The sequence below is a fragment of the Rhinolophus sinicus genome, chromosome 1, assembly GCF_057876585.1.
Source record: "Rhinolophus sinicus isolate RSI-liver-muscle chromosome 1, RSI-T2T, whole genome shotgun sequence".
Taxonomy (NCBI): domain Eukaryota; kingdom Metazoa; phylum Chordata; class Mammalia; order Chiroptera; family Rhinolophidae; genus Rhinolophus; species Rhinolophus sinicus.
Genome location: NC_142501.1, coordinates 86,895,354 through 86,917,273, shown reverse-complemented (window position 1 = coordinate 86,917,273; position 21,920 = coordinate 86,895,354). Strand labels below are relative to the sequence as shown.

At 35.7% G+C, this 21,920-nt stretch overlaps 1 protein-coding gene across 1 annotated transcript in view; it reads right to left on the bottom strand.

Moving 5' to 3' along the window:
- The window catches only part of MRPL42 (mitochondrial ribosomal protein L42), a 30,126-nt gene that overhangs the window by 4,293 nt on the left and 3,913 nt on the right, over positions 1 to 21,920 (bottom strand). Inside the window, 3 exon segments of the mRNA XM_088801228.1 lie at positions 10,862 to 11,025; positions 16,716 to 16,800; positions 19,384 to 19,447. Of these exon segments, the coding sequence (XP_088657354.1) occupies positions 10,862 to 11,025; positions 16,716 to 16,800; positions 19,384 to 19,447 (313 nt within the window).

The window sequence follows — 21,920 nt, the reverse complement described above, 5'->3', positions numbered from 1 at the left end:
AAGTAGCAGGAGCCTCAGGGTTATATTTGCTTTTTTTTTTAATCAATCTTTGCACAATTGCATATAAAAACAGTAATCCAGGCAAAACCAGAGGGTGGGAACTAAAAGTTCAATTTAACCCCAAATCCAGTGTCATGGGCTTCTTCATTACCCATCTCCCACACTAAGAATTCAAAGAAAATCTAAAATTAAAGAAAAGTAGAAATTATAAAGTAAAATCATAGAGAGCTCATTTAAGCTCAACTACTATTTAAAAAAAAGAATTCAAACAATTCTAGCACTCAGTCTTGGTATAAAGCCCAAAGCTAAAACTCTGAATTGCCATCCTAAAGCAAACAGGATTACCAGAATTAGGAAGAAGCAAAATTCAATTCACAGATTTAGCAGTAACAACTTTAGATCTCCAGACTTCAGATAATCTAGTCACCAATGTTCGTTGGTCATTAGACTATTTCAGTATCAATTATGTAGTCATACTACCTACCTTCCAGGTCCACCCACCTAGGGTGAGGCCAATAATTAGATGCAGGTATTTCAGGACTGAATGAGTTCAGGCAACACCTTGGCAGCAGAAAGCCTTTGCTGACCTTGATTAAGAACCTGATAACGAGGAACACCTCTGTGACCCACCTGGCTACAGTGGAATTTAGATCAACCCACGGAACTTGATCGCTGAACTCGGAGAATAAAACTCAATCCAAGAGGACTACTGGGACATTTACCTGTGCACCATCCCAAACACTACTGTAAATAAAGTACCACCTCAAAGAGAAACTGAACAACTTTCAAGAAGGTGTGAAGATAATTACCATGTTTCTCTGAAAATAAGACCTAGCCTGACAATCAGCTCTAATGCGTCTTTTGGAGCAAAAACTAATATAAGACCCGGTCTTATATTATATTATGTTAGATAAGACAGGGTCTTATATTAATTTTTGCTCCAAAAGACGCATTAGAGCTGATTGTCCGGCTAAGTCTTATTTTCAGGAAAAAATGATAGGTAAGATAATATTTCATTAGACAGTAGTAACTTAGCACCCATACATTATATTAAAGGCCCTATGGAAAATTACAAAATGGAAGATACATTCCTGATGAAGAGAGAATAATCTAGAGCAGAAGACGTAACCAAAAATTTACCTACACATGACATTAACAAATATCTAATAAACAATAGTTATATATAGTTGTGCTAATAGGGGTAGTAGCTATTCAAAGTGACTATAATCAAATGAAATTTCATGAAGGAAGTGAGTTAGAGCAAATGGCAGAGGAAGAGTGAAAGTATTGAAAATCAAAGGAAAAAGCACTTAAGATGGCTTGATACTGAAAAGTTAGATTGGAAAGCAAAACCCAACTATACACTACTTATAAGAAACCCACTTTAAATATAAAGACACAGATAGGATGACAGTAAGAGAATAGAAAAAGATATTTCATGTAAGTGCTAATTAACAGAAGGCTGGATAGGCTATGTGACCAGGCAAATTAGATTTCAGAATAAGAAATATTAGCCAGCGAAAACAAAAAGAATAATTCATAAAGATAAAGGTGTCAATTTATCAAGAGGATATAATAATTGTATGTACACACTTATCAGGGCTTCAAAATATATGAAGACAAAGTAGATAAAATTGAGAGAAAAAAGAGAAAAATCCACAATTAGAGTGGTGGATTTCAACATTCCTCTCATAATAATTGATTAAATAAATAGAAAAACTAGTAAGGATACAGACAACTTGAACAACACTACCAGCCCAACTAGCCCTAATTGATATTTTTAGAACACCATTCCCAAGAATGGCAGAAAATATACTTTCTTTTCAAATGCACACAAAATATTCACCAAGACAGACCATAATCTGGACCATAAAAGAAATCCCAATCGATGTAAATACTGAAATCATACAAAGTATGTTTTGTGATCACAACAGAATTAAACTAGAAATCAGTAACAGAAAGATTTCTGGAAAATTTCAAAATATTTTGAAATTAACACACTGCTTAATGGGTCAAAGAAGAAATCACAAGGGAAATTAGAAAACATTTTGAACTGAATAAAATGAAATCAGAACATCAAAATTTGTGGGAAATTTTGCAGTACTGAAATGGAAATTTACAGTATTAAATGCTTAAATTTAAAAAAGAAGACAGGTTTCCAAATGACCCTTAAAAAACTAGAAAACAACAAATTAAACCTAGAGCAAGCAAAAGGAAGAAAATTAGAAAAAAATCAATGAAACAGAAAACAGAAAAACAATAGAATCAATGAAACCAAAAGTTGATTCTCAAAAAGATCAAAATAACAATACCAGAAATGAATGAGGTGACTTCACTACAGATTATAGAAATATTAAAAGGATAAAAGGGAATATTATGAACAACTTTGTGCAAAGAAACAATTTAGATGAAATGGAAAAATTTCTTGAAAGATACAAACTACCAAAGCTACCTCAAGAAGAAACAAATAAACTGAACAGCCCTGTATGTCAACTACAGTAACTGAATTTGTAGTTAAAAACCTTCCCACAAAGAAAAGTCCAGACCCAGATGGTTTCACTGGTGAATTCTAACAGAAGAAATAATACCCAGTCTACACATACTCCTCCAAAAATTGAAGAGGGAATACTTCTAAGCCTATTCTATGATGCAAGCATTACTCTGATACCAAAACCAGATAAAGCCATTATAAAACTACAGACCAATAGCCCTAATAAACAAAGATGTAAAAATTCTACTTAAAATGCTAGCAAATTGAATTCAACAATCCATAAAAAGAACAATATATCACATTTAGCTTAGAAATAAAAGGCTGGTTTAACACTTAAAATCATTCAATATAATTTATCATAATAAGGACTAAAAAAGAAAAACCGTATGATCATCTTAAGAATGAAAGAAAAAGCATCTAACAAAATTCAACATCCATTCATGATAAAAACTCTCCACATCAGAAATAGAAGGGACTTCCTCAACCTGGTAAAGGGCGTGTACAAAAAGACCCATAGTGAACAACATACTTAATGTTGAAAGACTCAATGCTTTCCCTCACTAAAACTGGGAAGAGACAATGATGTCTGCTCTCAACACCTCTATTCAACATTAAGTACAACTTAAGGTCCTAAACAGTGCAATAAGGCAAGAGAAGGAAATAAAAAACATACATATTGTAAAAGAAGTAAAACTGTCTTTATTCAATGATACCATGATCATCTATGTAGAAAATGCTAAGGAATATATAAACACGGTACTAGAACTAGTCTTAAGATCACAGGATACAAAGTCAATATACAGAAATCAGTTGTATTTCTACATACAAACAACAAACCATTGGAAATTGAAATTAGAAACCCAACATCATTTAAAACAGCATAAAATTGTGAGATGTTTGAGATAAATTTAACAAAAAATGTACAATATGCATGAACTGCAAACTATAAAACACTGTTTAGTGAAATTTGAAAAGACCTAAATACATGGAGAAATATACCCTTTTCATGAATGGAAAGATTCAATATTGATAAAACATTAACTTTTCTAAAACTGATCTATAGACTGAATGCAATCTCCTTCAAAATCCCAGCTGTCTTTTTGTAGAAATTGATAAGGTGTTTCTAAAGTTTATATAGAAATGCAGAACTAGGATTGCTGAGACAATTTTAAAACAAAGAAGTTAGAGGACTTACTCTACCTGATTTTAAGATTTACTTAAAGTTATAGTAGCCAATACAGTGTGGTATTGCAAAAACAGACACATATATTAACAGAACAAAATAGAGAGCATACGACCCATATATATGATCAACTGATTTTCACTAAAGTGCTAGGACAATTCCATGGGGAAAGATAATATTTTCAATTAAAGGTGTTGGAACAACTGGATATGCATATACAAAAAAAATACACCTCAATCTATGCCTCATACCATATATAAAAATGAACTCTAAATGGATTATAGACCCAAATGTTACAGCTAAAATTATAAAAATTCTAGCAGAAAACATAGGAAAAAGCCTTAGTGACTTTGGGTTAAAAGATTTTTAAAATAGGACACAAAAAACTTGAACTAAAAGGAAAATTTGTACATTGGACTTCATCAAAATTTAAAAATCCTTTTGATCATTAAAGACATTTAAGGAAAAGACAAGCTACAGACAGGGAGAAAATATCTGCAAAATATATATCTATCTCATAGAGGACTTTGATCCACAAGTTTTATACCTAAAGAAGACAACCAATTTACCTCTTTAAAAAAATAGGCAAAAGATTTGTACAGCCTTCACCAAAAAAACAAGAAAGTCTCAAAACATACAAATGGCCAATAAACATATGAAAAGATGCTCAACATCTTTAGTCATTGACAAAACATAAATTAAAACTGACCACTGTGCTGTACACCTGAAGCTGAAGTAATGTTGAATATCAAATATAATCAAAGACAGAGGGTGCCAAAAAAATGTATACACATTTTAAGAAAGGAAAAACTATATTAAAATTGTACTACTCAATATATATCGATAACAAAAGATGAATACAAGTCATATTTGACTTCTGCAATTATAAGAGGTGTGCAAAGTGGTTACCATCAGCGTAATTTTAATACAGCTTTTTCCTTTCTTAAAATGTGTATACATTTTTTAGCACCCTCTGTGTATGTGTGTGTGTGTGTGTGTGTGTGTGTGTGCGCGCGCGCGCACGCGCACGATGTAAAGTACAGCATAGGGAATATAGTCAATGGTACTGTAACAGCTATATATTATATAATGTCAAAGGGGTAGTAGACTTGGGTTATCACTTTGTGAGGGGTGTAAATGTCTAATCATTTGGTCATTTTGTACACCTGAAACTAATATAAGAAAATCAAATTAAATTTAAAAAACCCACAATGAAATACCACTTACCCAACAAAATGATTAAAATTTAAAAATCTGATAATATCAAGAGCTGGGGAAGATGTAGAGCCATGGGAACTCTCACACATTGCTGGTGGGAATGCAAAATGGTCAGTCACTTTGACAGTTTCTTACGAATTTAAACATACCCTTATCATAAACTGAGTAATCCTACTCCTAGGTATTTACCCAAGAAATACAAAAACATGTCAATACAAGACTTGTACCCAAACATTCATGTAGCTTTATTCATAACAGCCAAAAGTTGTAAAGAACCCAAAATGGCCATCAATGAGTGAATAAACAAATTATCATCTATCCACACCAGGGAATACTACTGAGAAATAAAAAGGAACAACTACTGGTAAACACAACAACATGGATGAATCTCATTAGCCTTATACTAAGTGAAATAAGCCAGACACAAAAGCTAACATACTGTATAATACTATTTACATGAAATTTTAGAAAGGGTAAAACATGACATTCTAGAAATTTATAAAATTCTAAAAAGTGCTAGGAAGTAAATCAGTGATTGCCAGGGGTGGGAGTTAAAGGAAGGGAATTTACTGCAAAAGGGCATGAGAACACTTTTTGGAGTGATAAAATAGTCTATATTATGACTGGGGTATTAGTCATACAACTGTATACACTTGTCCAAACTCATCGAATTGCATACTTAAAACTCATGAATTTTTCTGTATGTCAGTTATACCTTACAAGAGCCTATTTAAGAAAAGATTCTTTAAAAAGAGTGAGTTAAGAGGAAAACTATGAGTAGGAGACAATACTAATAAGTATCATTACCGTATTATTACTGAGCATATACCATGTGCCAGGTGCTTACCCTATATGATTATATGTATCTCAAAACCACCATACAAAGTAGGCATTACTATGTCTATTTTCTTTAACAGATACAAGATTGAATAACTAGCTAGTAAGCAGCAGAGACAAGATGATTTGAGTCAGTCCAGGCCTCTGCAACACAAAGTGGTACTCTCAAAGAAGAGTTTTACTTTACGGAATTCAAAAAGCCCAAAATTGATATGTACATATAGACATGAACTAGGGAGAGTTTAACAGTGTTTGTCTATAGGAAGCAGGGTTCGAGTAGGCATTGAGATGTCCATTGTATACTTTAAATATTTCTGCATTGATTAAAAATACCTTTTTAAAACAAGTCTTTTTACCTTTTAGTAAAAACTTATTTTAAAAAATATACTTTATCCCCAATTATTCCATTCATAATGGGTCCATTCCTTTGACTGTTATAACTTCAAAATGGTGAAATATTTAGTAAAACAACCTTCTAAATGCTGCCTGCTGTTTAGAAGTGGTCTCTGACATCTAGAAATCAACACGTGAAAATGGCTTATATTAACCCAAAATATATATGTAGATGCCAAATGAATACCTGTTTGAACGATCAGTAATCATACACTGCCTTATATAAGATTCTGAAAGATGACACATCACAAGGGCAACACCTACAGGTTAATATTTTCTTTATATAAATAAGCTAGTATCTGGAGTTTTTCTGCTGAGCTCTTTATTCGGATAGATACTGGGACAATTAATTGCATTTATTAAAGTCTGCTTACAATTGAAAATGCCTGGTAATTTTGATGGGACAAGACATACCAGGGGATTACTTAGCAATAAAGGCTAATTAGCAGTAGTAAGGTCAAATAAGTAAGGTGGGGTACCAGACATAAAAATCTGAAGATAACAGGCTTGGTTTTATGGCTCCCTATTGGTCATCTTACCTTCAGTCTTTTTTTTTTTTAGTTTCAGGTGTACAAAACGATATAATAAACATTTATATCCCTCACAAAGTGATAACCTACCTCCTCCAATCTACTACCCCTCTGACATCGTGTATAGCTGTTACGGTTCCACTGACTCTATTCTTTATGCGGTACTTCACATCCTGTGACTACATATGTATATATTAAATTATAGTTGACATTCATTATTATTCAGCTTCAGGTGTACAGTGCAGTGATCAGGTACCTATACCGTCTCCCTAATAAGTGGTCTCCCTAATAAGACAAGTGTCCATCGGATACCCTACAGAACCTTTGCAACATTATTGACTATTATTTCCCAAACTGTCTTTTGTATCCCTGTTTGCCTTCAGTCTTGCCACCAAGTTACACACCTTTAGACGGTTTTCAAAACTTCAGTTATCATTGATGATGACAAAAGATTGCAGCAATATGGAACATGCAGGAAGGAAACAGATACTGAAAGCCATTATAGAAGAATTTCAAGGCAGGGCCTAAACAAAAATAAGTAATGGCACAGTAATAAAAAATAAACATGAGAGATGTTATAAATCATGGAAAGAAATCTTAGAATACAGTAATGATTTAAATTTGGGGCTATGAAAGGGCTTGCAAATTTGTTTTCCCATGCCCTAACTTATAATTAAAAAAATAGGGGGAAAGCCAGAAGCGAGCATAATAAAGTGGGTTAGGAAAGAAAAATCAAGGAAGGGGCTATAAAATAGAAGCAGGAATTGGGAAACCATGGCAGCCAAAAAAAATTTCAAATTTTTTTTCTTGGGAAATTGATATAGAAATATCGCTTTTATTACAGAAAGATTAGGAAGGGACTTTTTTAAGACACGAAAAGAAGAGCTGTGTTTTGTTATAATGAGTTTTAAACTTTGAACATATATCTAGTTTGAAATATTCTAAGAGCAATGATACTGGCAATAAGACCCAGGAAATAAAAAAATGTGTAACAAAGCCGGTTGCATGTCATCTACATAACAAATGTAAATAAAACTTTCATAATGAATTTCAGCAGGACATGGAGAAACTAAAAAAGTAAACTGAGCTCCACATCCCCGGGTGGGGAGGAAGGGACCCAAGAGCAGGAATGTCTTGGATGGCTAAGGAGCAACATGCACATGCATTAGGCCCTTTTGGCTCCCTCACCTCCTGCAATAAACCAATTACAAGAGTTACTTTAAAAAAAACAAAAAACAAACAAAAAAACCTCCTGCTTTAGCTTTCATTAAGTTCACGAACTTTTTTGCAATGAAACAACTTTGTTGCTAACCTTTTTTGATATCAGAGGGATTATTCATTATAAATTTGTACCAACTGGACAAACAGTTAACCAAGTTTACTATTTGGAAGTGCTGAGAAGGCTGCATGAAAAAGTTAGATGACCTGAACTTTCGCCAACAATTCATGGCTCTTGTATCATGACAATGCACCAGCTCACACCGCACTGTCTGTGAGGGAGTTTTTAGCCAGTAAACAAATAACTGTATTGGAACACCCTCCCTTCTCACCTGATCTGGCCCCCAATGACTTATTTCTTTCCCCAAAGATAAAGGAAATATTGGAAGGAAGACATTTTGATGACATTCAGGACATCAAGGGTAATACGACAACAGCTCTGATGGCCATTCCAGAAAAAGAATTCCAAAATTGCTCTGAAGGGTGGACTAGGTGCTGGCGGCAGTGCATAGTTTCTCAAGGGGAGTAAGTTGAAGATGACTGTAATGATATTCAGCAATGACGTATGTATCACTTTTTCCAGGATGAGTTCGCAAACTTAATTGTCAGACCTTGTACACATCCACCTGCTTTCAGAATTCCTTCCCACCAGAGGTTCCACAGACCCTTCAGACTCCATGTAACCAACAGGGGGTTCATCGCCCTAACTCCCCAACCTGTTTCCCCACTTGTACGAATGGCAACACCATCCACCCAAACACCTCTGTCAGAAACTTGAGAGGTCTCCTATCTCTTCCTTCTCTTTCCCCACCCATATCCAGCAGGGTCACCTGCTGCTGTTCAAGTCCTTAAAGATAGTCTTCTTTTATTTTCCCCCTTTCTAGTCCCTTTGCTGGCCCTTCTACTTAGGTCTTCAACATTTTTGGCTGGACTATTATCATAGTTTCTTAATAGGTCTCTCTGACTCCGATCTTTCCATATGTCACCTTATCTGAAATACAGAGCCTACTTAATGACTTTCAAATGCATAAAAGTTGGGCATTTCAGGTTGCTTCTTAAAATTTGGCAACGAAAATAAAATATAAATTTCTCAGCACAACATAAAAGCTTTCATAAGACACTTCCTACTTTCCCTGCTCACATTCTGGGATCCTTTCCAAGCTGAACTACTTGCAAATTCCCCAGTATGTTCTAACACATGCTGTTGTCTCTGCTTGTGGAGCCTTTTCCCCATCCTCCCAGGGTAAGTAATGACCATCCTTACGGTTCAATCACCCAATTTTTATTCCACTATCTTTTCTCCTTGACTATAAGCAACTTCAAAATAAGGACTGTGTTTCTGATCACCCAGCACTTAGTAGAGCAGCTCGTTGAACATATATTCATTAATTCCATAGTGTGGCCTGCCATAAATGGGCCAGTCCAGTGCTAGTTATTGGGTGACACAAGTAAATATGAAAAAAGGGTGCTCAAACAAACATAAAACAATGAAAAAAGCTACCTCATAGTTTTGGTGGGAGGAAGGAAGAAAAAAAGGAAGGAAAGAAAGTAGGTCAAAAGAAGAAAATTAATTAAAGCCAGAGTCAGATAGGAGTTAGAATCAATGTAATAAAATGTTGAGTACTTGCAAACAGAGGGAAATTCGTAAACTACTGAAGGAACTGAGAACAATTCATACAGCCCAATCATTTGCTGTACCCTAGTTTGTCGTTTTGGTTTTTGTCTTTTTGGCAATAACTCAAAATCTGTTAGAGAAATGGAGAAAGGGATGAGATCAAGATTTTTTAATTTATCAGGAAGATGAATAAAAACAATACACTAACAGAATGGAAAAATTTTTAAGAACTCTTACAAAATTCACTGAAAGCTTTGGTTAAAGTCCCCCACTGAAATAAAGAAAAAAAAAGAAGTACTATTTAATTTTAGCTAGAGTATATGTAGATTTAAAAACACAATATAGGGTGGCTCGGTGGCTCAGGCTGTTGGAGCTCCGTGCTCCTAACTCTGCAGGCTGCCGGTTTGATTCCCCAGTGGGCCAGTGGGCTCTCAACCACAAGGTTGCCGGTTCAACTCCGAGTCCCACAAGGTATGGTGGGCAGCGCCCCCTGCAACTAAGATTGAACATGGCACCTTGAGCTGAGCTGCCTCCTGGATGGCTCAGTTGATTGGAGCACGGGCTCTCACCCACAAGGTTGCCAGTTAAATTCCTTGAGTCCTGCAAGGCATGGTGGGCTGTGCCCCCTGCAACTAGCAACGGCAACTGTACCTGGAGCTGAGCTGTGCCCTCCACAAATAAGACTGAAAGGACAACAACTTGAAGCTGAATGGCACCCTCCACAACTAAGATTGAAGGGACAACAACTTGACTTGGAAAAAAGTCCTGGAAGTACACACTGTTCCCCAATAAAGTTCTGTTCCCCCTCCCCAATAAAATCTTAAAAAAAAAAAAAAAAATCTGCAATATAGTAAGTGATCTGGTGGGAATGGAAACTGGTGCAACCACTATGGGAAACAGTATGGAGGCTCCTCAAAAACCTAAAAAATGGAACTACAATATGATCCAGCAACTCCACTTCTGGGTACTTAGCTGAAGAAAATGAAAACACTAACTCAAAAAGATATATGCAAGTCCACATTCACTGCAGCACTATTTTTATTTATAATAGTCTAACTGTCCAATGGATGGATGGATAAAAAAATGTGATATATAGATATAGATATAGCATGACATATATATGATATATGTGATTTTATATATATGTGTATATATATCATATATATATATATATATATATATATATATATATATATCATCATGTTGTGTGCCTGAAACTAATATAATGTTATTGTCAATTATATTGCAATTAAAATATACAGTAGGTGATCATACTGGGTGTTCATTTCCACATGCAGAAGTTTGTTAATGCAAGGAAAATCACACATTCCTTCAGTGTGTAAGGTGGGAACTGAGGAAAAGAAAACAGAACTTACTCTCCACGAGGATACCAACGGTGCTTAGTGGTAAAGAACATCTTGCTAAGTTGTTCTATCATGGGTCCTTGATCAAAGTGTTCACCTTTTTCTTCCAGTCTGGTTTTTAGCACTTGATCCTGTGTTTCTTCATGATTACGCACAGGATCTGGCGGAGGGATAGGCTACAAAATAATCAGTAATGAAGAGCATGAGAATGTAAGACTGCTAGCCATCATTTGATTGAGTTTACAATAAAACAAATACCATTCTCAAGAATTCATTGTAACACATCAAGGTGGATAGATAAGTTACCAGAACAGAGTTTCACTTAGTTGAATTATTCACTAAAGAATCAGAAATATTTCTCTTCTCACATCAAGTTTTGAGTTTCTTTTCCAATAACAAAGTTCTTATTTAAAGTTGTTTCCCCCTCAATTATAAAGACATTACTTTAGCTTCTATTTCTGAAAGCTATTAATTATACCTATTATTACTTTTTAACTTAAAAGCTTAGTCTCTACCTTGTATATCATTAAAGTAAGATACAATGAAAAATCTTTCACTGAAAATGACATTTCTTATATCCAATGCAAGCAGGAAAAATTTCAAAGTGTTCATTTTAGATGACTTGTATTGCCAAAAAATGATGCTGTATGGTAACTTGAGTATACTCATATGTTATAGCACATACTTATATTTATTTAGCTTATGTACATAAAACAGTAAGACCTCTTTACCAGGCAGTAGATAAGCGCATGAAGGTGGCACAAGTACATCAGAAATGTAAAGTAACAAAGATACAGTGAGAAGTAGAATGGGAGCCAAATCAAAGTCTTGTCACAGAGGGCGCAATGCATTCATTCTACAAGGGATAACAAACATGAGTAAAGGAATGCAGATGAGGACACATGATGAAGAGGTATCTTAAAAAATGGATCTCAAGAAACCAGATCATGAAAATCCTTCAAAGTTAAACTTAGAAGTAACAACTTGACACAAGTAGAATGAGAGGGAATAAGGAGAAAGTATAATGAAGAGGTTAAGAAGTTAGGTTTTGGCCTCTGATTCTATCACTTAGTTGCTCTGTGACCTCGGGCAAGTTATTAAAGCGCTTAATTTCCCTTTCTGTAAAATCAAAGAAGTAATATCTACCTAATAAGAGTTTGATAAGGATTAAGTGAAATAATAATATTAATATATAGAATGCTTAGCTGTGTCTCACTCTCTAGGAGTTCAATAATGGTATGTAGCCATTAACATTTCTTTTATGTCCTAGAGGACATAAAAATGTGATATAAGCTTATTTTAAAGAAAAAGTGCTCCTTAGACATTGAAATATTATAAAATAATATTAAAATATCTTATATGTAAAGTCAAATTTTTTTTAGCTTTAAAAAGTTTATGTAAAGTAAAATATTAATAAGTGTCTTTGCACATTACTATCAGACCCTGAGGGGTAACAGCAAATATGGGATTAGAGCCTACAGTTTTCTCTTTTAGGTTATTATATTTGTTGCTAAAGATAAAATGTTTTAAATGTTATCAAAAAGTAATTTTCAAGTGTTGATAAATGTTCATGGTCTCTATTCCCAAGCAGGCACAATTCTAACATACCACAAATTCTCTCTGTTTTCTATGATTAAAAACAGGGTGCACCCCCCCCCGCCCCTCTCCGCACATAGATAAAAGACAAAAGACATTGGAATTGATGGATTCTTTGAAGGCTATACCAAGAGCCTCTGGCAGACTCAGAATTGATTTTTAGGTAGTATTTGATCTCCTTGATCAATTTCAAAGAAAGGATACTTGAATGTTTCAGTCAATAGGAAAAACTGAAATAAAACTAAGTATCAACTTTATAAAAACATTCATCCTGAATTTCCCATTTTTCTTAAGAATTTTAAAAATTTGACATTCAAAATTTTCCATTAAATCAACCACCAAAAAGAATTGCCTATTACTTGCATTTTACTTTATTTTTCCAAGTCATTATTGTTTTGCTTCTGGTATGTCTTTATTTTCCTGAATTAGAAATCTTAAATTTGGAAAACATTTTTTGAATACCGTGTTTCCCCCAAAATAAGACCTAGCCGGACAATCAGCTCTAATGCATCTTTTGGAGCAAAAATTAATATAAGACCCAGTCTTATATTATGTTAGATAAGACCCAGTCTTATATTAATTTTTGCTCCAAAAGACGCATTAGAGCTGATTGTCCGGCTAGGACTTATTTTTGGGGAAACACGATCTTAGACTAGACTCCAGGAAGGATGCCAGCCCTGGACCTGCCTGACTGACTCCCCCTTTTCTTTGTTCTTCTTCTTATGTACCTATAAAACCTTCTGCCAATTCTAGAAACTGGGAGGTGGCCTTTTGACACTAGTCCGCTACCCTCCCAGAATGCCAGCATTCTGAATAAACCTGCTTTTCTTTCCACCAAACTTGTCTCTCGATTTTTAACTTTTTCTAGCAGCAGGCCACCGGACTTTAGCGCGGTATCAAAATCATTTTCACTTCCTTAAAACCAGTCTTAGTTGGCATTTCTACACATGACCAGGATCTCTGTATGCAACATGCTTTCCGGGGCCTAGAGTATCAAAGGACCTACTAGAGTTCTAGCCCTACTTCCAGGAGAAAAAAGGAAAATCATAAATTTTAAGTCAGATCTGAGAATATTTATTTAATGTTATATACTATCATCATGAGATTTATAAATCTGGATTCAAAAAGAACATACTTTAACAGTAATATGTTTTTAAAAATGTTTCTTACTGTGCAGCCCAATCTACAATTTATTGAGAAACAAAAAAAAATCTATGTCTCCCCATGTGAATGTTTGTTAGCCCTAAAACACAAAAAACCCTTAAGCCTGTACAGGGAGAAACAAATTTATTCATTTAATCAATAAATATTGTGCATCTAACAAGTAAAAGGTATTACTCCAGGTGCTGAGGACATAGCAAGGAACAAAACAGACAAGGCTTACCTTTTAGTGGCGGGAGACAGCCAGAAACACAGTGTGCCAGAAACGAAGCACGCTACTGAGACAAGTAAAGCAAAGGAAAATAGGGAGCCCAGGGGCAAGGGTACAAATTTATAAGCAGTGGTCTAGGAAGGTCTTACTAGGTAATGAACAGGAAAGATCTAAAGGAAAGGAAATTAACTACGGGGATTTCTGGGGGGAAAGCATTTCAGGTGGAAGCAGCAAAATATACAAAGGCCCTGCAGCAGGAACTGGCCTAACATACTTTATGAACAGCAGGGAGGCCAGTGTGGTAGCAGGGGGGTAATTCTGTGAGCATGACAGGAGGTGATCATCCAGACCAGAGAGCAGAATACTGATGATGCGGGAGGGGAGACAACTGCTACAACAAAGGAGTGCAACAGAAAGAGGAAGCAAGGAACTGGTATGTATGCAAAGGAATGGTTACAATGATAGAATCTGTGCTGGGTAAGAAGTGAGAATGTGTGAGATACATGAGGGACTGTGAAAAAGTATTCAATTAGTATAGGTCTCAATGAGGAGATGAATAATTCTTGGGGCTGAAAGACTAGGGGCAGTTGGTAGTAAGCTCGTGGAATTCTTGAAATCAAGATTGGGAAGAAGATTAGACTATTTCTAGGAAACAACCACTGGAGTGGGGGCCGAGGTAGGGAGAAAAGAGCAAGAAGGGAGAGGCCAGGTTATCAGATCATCTACGTGGATACTGAAATAATAAAGAATTAGGACAGAAACAGTGTGGAGACTGTGACAGTATATCTAAAATCTTCAAGGAAGAGTGCAAGGATGGAGGAAGGGAGAGAAGTAAACTGTAGGCTGGTAGATGACAGCAACAAAAAAATGGTAGTAAATGGTACAGTTTATTGATATAAACTACATAACTAGAAATTGTTTGCGAGAAGGAAAAAAGGTCTGGATATGACCATGAGGAGCTACAGAGACACCTGTCCTATCTACCGCTAGGCCCAGGAATAAAAGTACATAGAAGAGAAAACAGCAACTCCCTCAAAGATTCCCGGTGACGCACTGGCCCCAGCGTACAGCCAGCTTGGTCTCAGGCCCAAAGGTGAAGGCAACGTTTTGGAAGAAGTCAAGTTTCTGCAGGATTCTGCTGTTGACAGTAAGTTCCACAAGTGCAGTGGAGACGTTTTCAGAGTTGGGAGCAATAGTGGAGGGTCAGATTCAGGGATGCAAAGAACCGTATGTGGATGAGAGTCTGGATGCTGAGAAATGACCTCTCAGTCTTGGGCTTTTTGGCGTAACTACTAAGATAGGATAAAGCATGAAACTAGAAATATACCACAAAATAAGAGTGGAAGAAGTTACAAAATAGTGTGAGAGGGAAGGTTTACAGGCCAAAAGTGACTGACTTAGGCCTATTTTCTACACATTGCCAAGAAATGAAACAAAAGAGGTACTGGATTATTGCCTATGATATGTGGCTAGAATGCAAAGCAGGCAGACAAGATGGTGAAGTTAAAAGGGGACTAAAGTGGAATCTAAAGAAAAGAATAAATGAATGAACTAATCAGAAACAGTCTCAGAGACATAGAGGAAAAACTGAGGGTTGCTCGATGGGAAGGGGGGGTGGGGATAAGGGGGAAGGTGAAGAGATTAGAAAGCACAGTCAGTAACCCCAAGATTGCCATGGGGTTACAAAAGTCATTTTGGGGAATATAATCAATAATGTTGTAAAGATTTTGTAGGGTATCCGATGGACACTTATCTCGTTAGGGAGACCACCTCAGGGAAGATGTAGATGCCTGATCACTGTACTATACACCTGAAGCTGAAGCTGAACAGTCATGAACGTCAACTACAATCTTATATATACATATAGTTAAAAGAAGCGGATACAGCATTAGGAATAGAGACAGTGGAAATGTAATAGCTGTGTGCGATGTCAGAGGGGTAGCGGATGGGGGAGGGGAGTTGTCACTGTGTGAGGGATATAAATGATAAATGTCTAACAATTATATTGCTTTGTGCACCTGAAACTAATAAAAAGAATGAAAAAAAAAAAGTAATTAAAAATGAATCTGCTTAAAAAATAAATAAATAAATAAAATTTTTTTAAAAGGGGGGGACTAAAAACTAGAAAAATAACATTAATCTACTTTGTCAAATCAACCAGTACTCTGGCCCCTAGTAATAATTTTTAAAAATAGGTACCACTAGATGCATCATGTGATGACTTGAATTATCTAATTATTTTCTCCTCAAAAAGCAAATCAAACATTACCAAATATAGTAAAAGACAGCTTAAAGAAACAGGAGATAGCATTTCAAATATAAAATTATAAAAAGACTTCAGCCAAGTTAAGGTAAATTTATTAAAAACAAACACAAAATTTCTTCTATCTACTCCTGGCTTTTAAAGAAATATGGAAAAAATTCAACCAGGCCCATGTTGGCCAAGCAGAAAAAAACAGCAAAAAAGGAAATAAGGAAGGAAGAAATTTACCAAACAGTAAAAGGATTATCAGAACCAACACAATATAAAAGTTATGAAACAGTACTCTAAAATACAAATTTTTCATAATTCATTAGCTTATAATATAGCACAGTACAAGACAATGTGTTTTATAAGTTTATGCCAGGTATGTTTGATCCTTAGTCAGAAATCTACCAAACTTTATACCAGAAAACTGATGCCATAATTGTGTTTAAATGGTTCGCTCTGTGTGCTGAAAATAGCCGTTAAAGATGAAAAATAAGAGAAAAATCAAAACAGTAAAATAAAACAGCGAAAAGAAGATCTAAACCAAATTTAAAAAATCAAATAAAAGGAAATCCCTCTCTTTGGATGTAACAAAGTGTGAATATTTCTAACAGCAAATTAAAAATTATAAAAGATTTTCTCATACATACTTTTGTGTGTTCATATGGAATGTCCACAGAAGGATGGTAGCATACTATTGTCCTGCCATCAGATGTCAAAGCAAGCTCCACTTTGCTAAAAAAGAATGTTTTAGAAACAGTTATACTGTATTCAAGGCAGAATGATGATTCTTTTTTTTTCTTTTTTATCTTATTGGGGACCCATCAGCTTTCCAGGACCCATCAGCTCCAAGTCAAGTCATTGTTTTCGATCCAGTTGTGGAAGGCGCAGCTCACTGGCCCATGTGGGAATTGAACTGGTGACCTTGGTGTTATGACCACGGCGCTCTTAACCACTGACCCATCCGGCTGCCCCAGAATGATTATTCTTAAGAGCTAAAATTAATTAATCATGAATCCCGGAAGAAGAGATACCATGTCACTACACTGGCAAACCTGGTACCCATATTATAGAGGACAACTCTGACCATACCACAAAATATATCAGTTTAACTACAACAAACCTTTAATTACCCACTATTTTATCTAAGTTATTCTTCAAATTATTTTTTAGACTATCCAAATCTTTGAAAGAGATTTTTTGTCATTTTTCTTCATCACTATTATTGGGACTTCTTTTCCTTACCTAACAACTGACTTCAAAGAGTTATAAGAATATTACTTGGTTGAATTATTAAAGTTGAAGGTCAGCAAGGGTAAAGGATCACCTGAATTTCTAATCAAGATTATAGCCGAGCACTTTCCTAGATCAGCATTTCTCCAAGTACCTTCGGCAGAACAGGACAACTGTAAGGAGCTTCCCATAGGGCGGCGGGTTGGCTCAGTTGGTTGGAGTGCAGGGCTCATTATACCAAGGTCATCGGTTCGATTCCCACATGGGCCAGTGAGCTGCGCCCTCCACAACTAGAGTGAAAACAACAACTTGACTTGCAGCTGATGGGTCCTAGAAAAACACACTGTTCCCCAATATTCCCCAATTTAAAAAAATTAAAAAAAATAAAAAGAAGAAGCTTCCCATAAAAAGGGTTTTCTGGTCAAACAAATTTGGGGATTACTGAACAATATTCCTTCCCTCCATTAATATCCCTCAGAAGAACACATTTTGGGCAATACTCTAAATATTTCCAGGAGTTCTCTGACTGGATCTCATTCCTTCAGGTACCATCTAACCAAGCCTGTTTTTCAAAAACTCTGGTACCTATTAGGTTGATGCAAAAGTGATTGCGGTTTAAAAGATTGAAAGTATTTGCAAAAACCGCAATTACTTTTGCACCAACCCAATATTATTGTACTTAGATCACATACATTCCAAGGAGCACAACTTTCAGCTTTTATCAAACTTATGTGTTCTCTAGATGTCTATAAATTTAGGCTTCTAGGATGTCAACACCAACCAGATTTGAGCCAGACTAGCAATTAAACTAAAAAGTGTATTTTAACTAACAGGATAATGTATTAGGTTGTTTCACCACGATTTTACGATTGAATACCATAACATGGCTACGAAAAACATTTAATCTATCAAATGATTTGATGAAGGATGAGTTTTACATAACGCAAAATACTTATAAGACTCATTCTTTTCAGGTTCAGAAAGCATTATCTATATTATCTTGTCAAGTTTCATCACTATCTTAGCACTTACTGTGGTATTTTGCCGTGTATAATGCACTCCAGTGTATATTATGCACACCCAGGTTTTGGCCCAAACTTTCGGGGAAAAAAATCTTTCATTTTACTTTTTTAATTCAAATTTTTATTTGTTTACATTTAGGTACTTGTTTTTTGTATCATAAAGGAATTTTAGCATTTATTTTTTAACGTATTATGGTACAAGAAATTCTATGTACCGGTAAAAAATTTACAATCTTTACACATCATAGAGGGCCAAGAACTCTTCATCATTGCAAGTTCATCGTAAGTTCAACAAAACCGATTATCATATTCCAGGGTACTATTTTGCATATGGATATTGTTATTGATTTCTAGAGTTACATTTTTGACTCACAAACATAAATAAAAGAATTAAAAACATTTTTATAAATACGGAATTAGTACTACCCATGTATAATGTACATCCTTATTTTTCCTTCACATATTTCGGCAAAAAAGTATGCATTATACACAGCAAAATACAGTAAATGTACAATTAAAACTAAGTAGTGTTAAGAGGAAAGAAAATGCATTTTTACTAAAATTTGCAATAAAAAATATAGCTTAAGAAAATATCTTGCAATTTCTGCACATCAGACACTGCTATAGAGGAAAAAAGATAACATCTTACTCATACATTATTCCCAGCAATGACTAGAACTGAATAAGTATGAAATAAATTGTGGTTGAATTAAATATTTGTAATTCAGGAGTATTCAGTGTCAAACAAAAGATAAGATAAATAACTGCATAATCTAACAGATATGAACCCTAAACATATAAAAACTAATTAAGTTTTCCAAGAAGCTACATATCTGTCTTACAACAAATTAGTAGTCACTGAAACAAAATGATAATGATTTTTATTTAAAACATTTAGAGGCCCAGATACTGGGTAAAGAAGATCATTGAAATCATTTTAAAAATAAAATTAAGAAAGGAATAATCAAAAAAAGCAGAAAATCCCCAAAACAAGAAGTAAAATTAAATTATTTCAGATACAGCTAACAGACTGTTATTTTTTCAATTAAATTTTAATACATACCAATTATAGTCATCTGGAAGAGAAGAATACGTGGATTTATGACAAGCCCAATAAATAGCTCCATCTGCAAAAATCCCAAAAAGTAAAGTAGATTTAGTTAATTTGAGCATATATTCTCACATAAATGTAAAGCTGGTTTCACTCCTTCAACCAACATTTAATATGTTTACTATGAAACAGGGATGTACCATGGGCCAGGGATTCAACAAATAAGATCCAGTCCCTACCCTCGGAAAGGGTACAAGTCTGGTGAGAGATAGACAGTGAACAAACAATTCCGACATAAAAGATAAGCCCTGTTGGGATGGGTAAACACTGGGATGGGTGAGCACTGGGGTGGGTGAGCACTGGGGTGGGTGAGCACTAGGGTGGGTGAGCACTGGGGTGGGTGAGCACTAGGGTGGGTGAGCACTGGGATGGGTGAGCACTAGGGTGGGTGAGCACTGGGGTGGGTGAGCACTGGGGTGGGTAAGCACTAGGGTGGGTGAGCACTGGGGTGGGTGAGCACTGGGATGGGTGAGCACTGGATGGGTGAGCACTGGGGTGGGTGAGCACTGGGGTGGGTGAGCACTGGGGTGGGTGAGCACTGGGGTGGGTGAGCACTGGGGTGGGTGAGCAATGGGGTGGGTGAGCACTGAGATGGGTAAGCACTGGGGTGGGTGAGCAGTGGGATGGGTAAGCAATGGGGTAAACACTGGGAGAGAGAAGGGAACAGAGACAAGTTACAAAACACAACTGTGCAGGTTCAAGAATGCCTTTCCAGTGGAGATGACATCCAAGGTACCTGAAGGATGAGGGAATAAATAGGTGTTGGTAAGGGGTGAGTATAATGTTCCTTACAGAGAGACTAACACGTGCCAAGGACCAGAGCTAAGAAAGAACATGAAGTATTTGGGGATTCTAAAAACTTTCATGCGACTGGAGTGCATAGTTCATAAAGGGGAAGTGTTAGGTAATGATACACAAAATAAATTGTTCATAATTAATTGTCCTTAATCAAACTGATCGTATTTTAAAGCACATTTTCCTTTTTTAGAATACCTGCAAATCCAAGAGCCATAAGTACTTTAAAAAGTTTGTGAGAGGTTCTCCTATGTTCAGAGAAAGTGTGTTCTGATATAAAGAAAATATAAAGAAAAAAATGTAAATGTAGCTTACATAGTTAAAAGCAAGTTCTGCATATCTCTTGGCTAAAGCCAAGGAGGAACTTCTCTCACCTGAGCCTCTTGCTCCTCAGTATGAAACACCATCCCCACTTTGTTCAAACATGACTCATCCTTCAGAGCCACATGCTACTCTTCCATGAAATCCTTTCCCTCTTCCTGCCCCACAATCTGCATCACAGAGAGAAGAGTTGTCTAATGTACATATCCCACAACCAACGCTTCATATGACATTGCTATACCTTCTTTGTAGTCATTTTTTTCTGCATCAGTTGTTTATGTGTATCAAAGATGTGTAAAAAAGATGTGTCTTCCATCTTTGTATACCTATCCCTTCCCCAAGGACTGCATACACTCAGAGGTCTAAATATAAATTCTGACCCAAACCATAAAAAATACCTTAACAACATTCACTATCATCCTAAAAGATTGTTCAGCAAAATGTCAACCCCCAATTTCTATTCATGTTAGGTAACAAAATACAAAGAATGAGAAATTTAACCTCATCTCTCAAAAGATTTATTAATTTTCAATTATCTGCGCTAACACAGAGGAGCATTCAGTAAGACAAATCAGAGGACAAAGTAAAACACATGTACACATTTTATTTTCTTGTTTGACATTGTTGAGGATCTTCCTAATTATGCATAGATTAATATTAAAAGAAGTTTTATTCTCTGAATACAAACCAGGTAGATGATGTACGTGTCATGTTCACTGAAAGAAACAGGGTTGGGTGGCAGCATTAAGGAAGTGTTCTTAAATAGGCAGGAGGGAAAAGTCAAGACAACGGTATTTCAAGAAGAAACCCTGTAGAATGTCCACTTTGTACTTACGGACATTTGTTTGTACCCTCATGACTTACATCACACTCTACCTCCTATTCCAGGTCTTTCCTGTTTCCATCTCTGTCTGTCTCACCCGCGAGTCTGCATAAGTTCCTTACGGCCAGGAACCACACCATGTCACTAGTGTGTCCCCTACAGCGGCTACTAATAAAGTGATTGCCAAATTGCCTCTAAAATGTTACTTTCTACATAATTAACACTTGAAAAACTCATATGAAATCTTATCAAGAGAAAAATTCTAGATATGGTTAGTATCAGAGGTTCTAAATATATAATTCGAACTGACGCCAAAGTTAACATCAATCAACTCAAAGCACCTCAATGTGCCAACAAGAGTTTCAGTGAGTCAGCCCTCCATAATTTATCTGTTATATTCGAGTGTGTGTATATATGCTTAGTTGCATTTTGATAAGAAACATAAAAGCTGACAGCCCCACTGAATTTACAAATGTACAGCAGAAAGTGTATTTGACAAAGTAAGATGGGGAGACCTAGGTTTTGATCAGTTTTCATTTACCAGGTATTC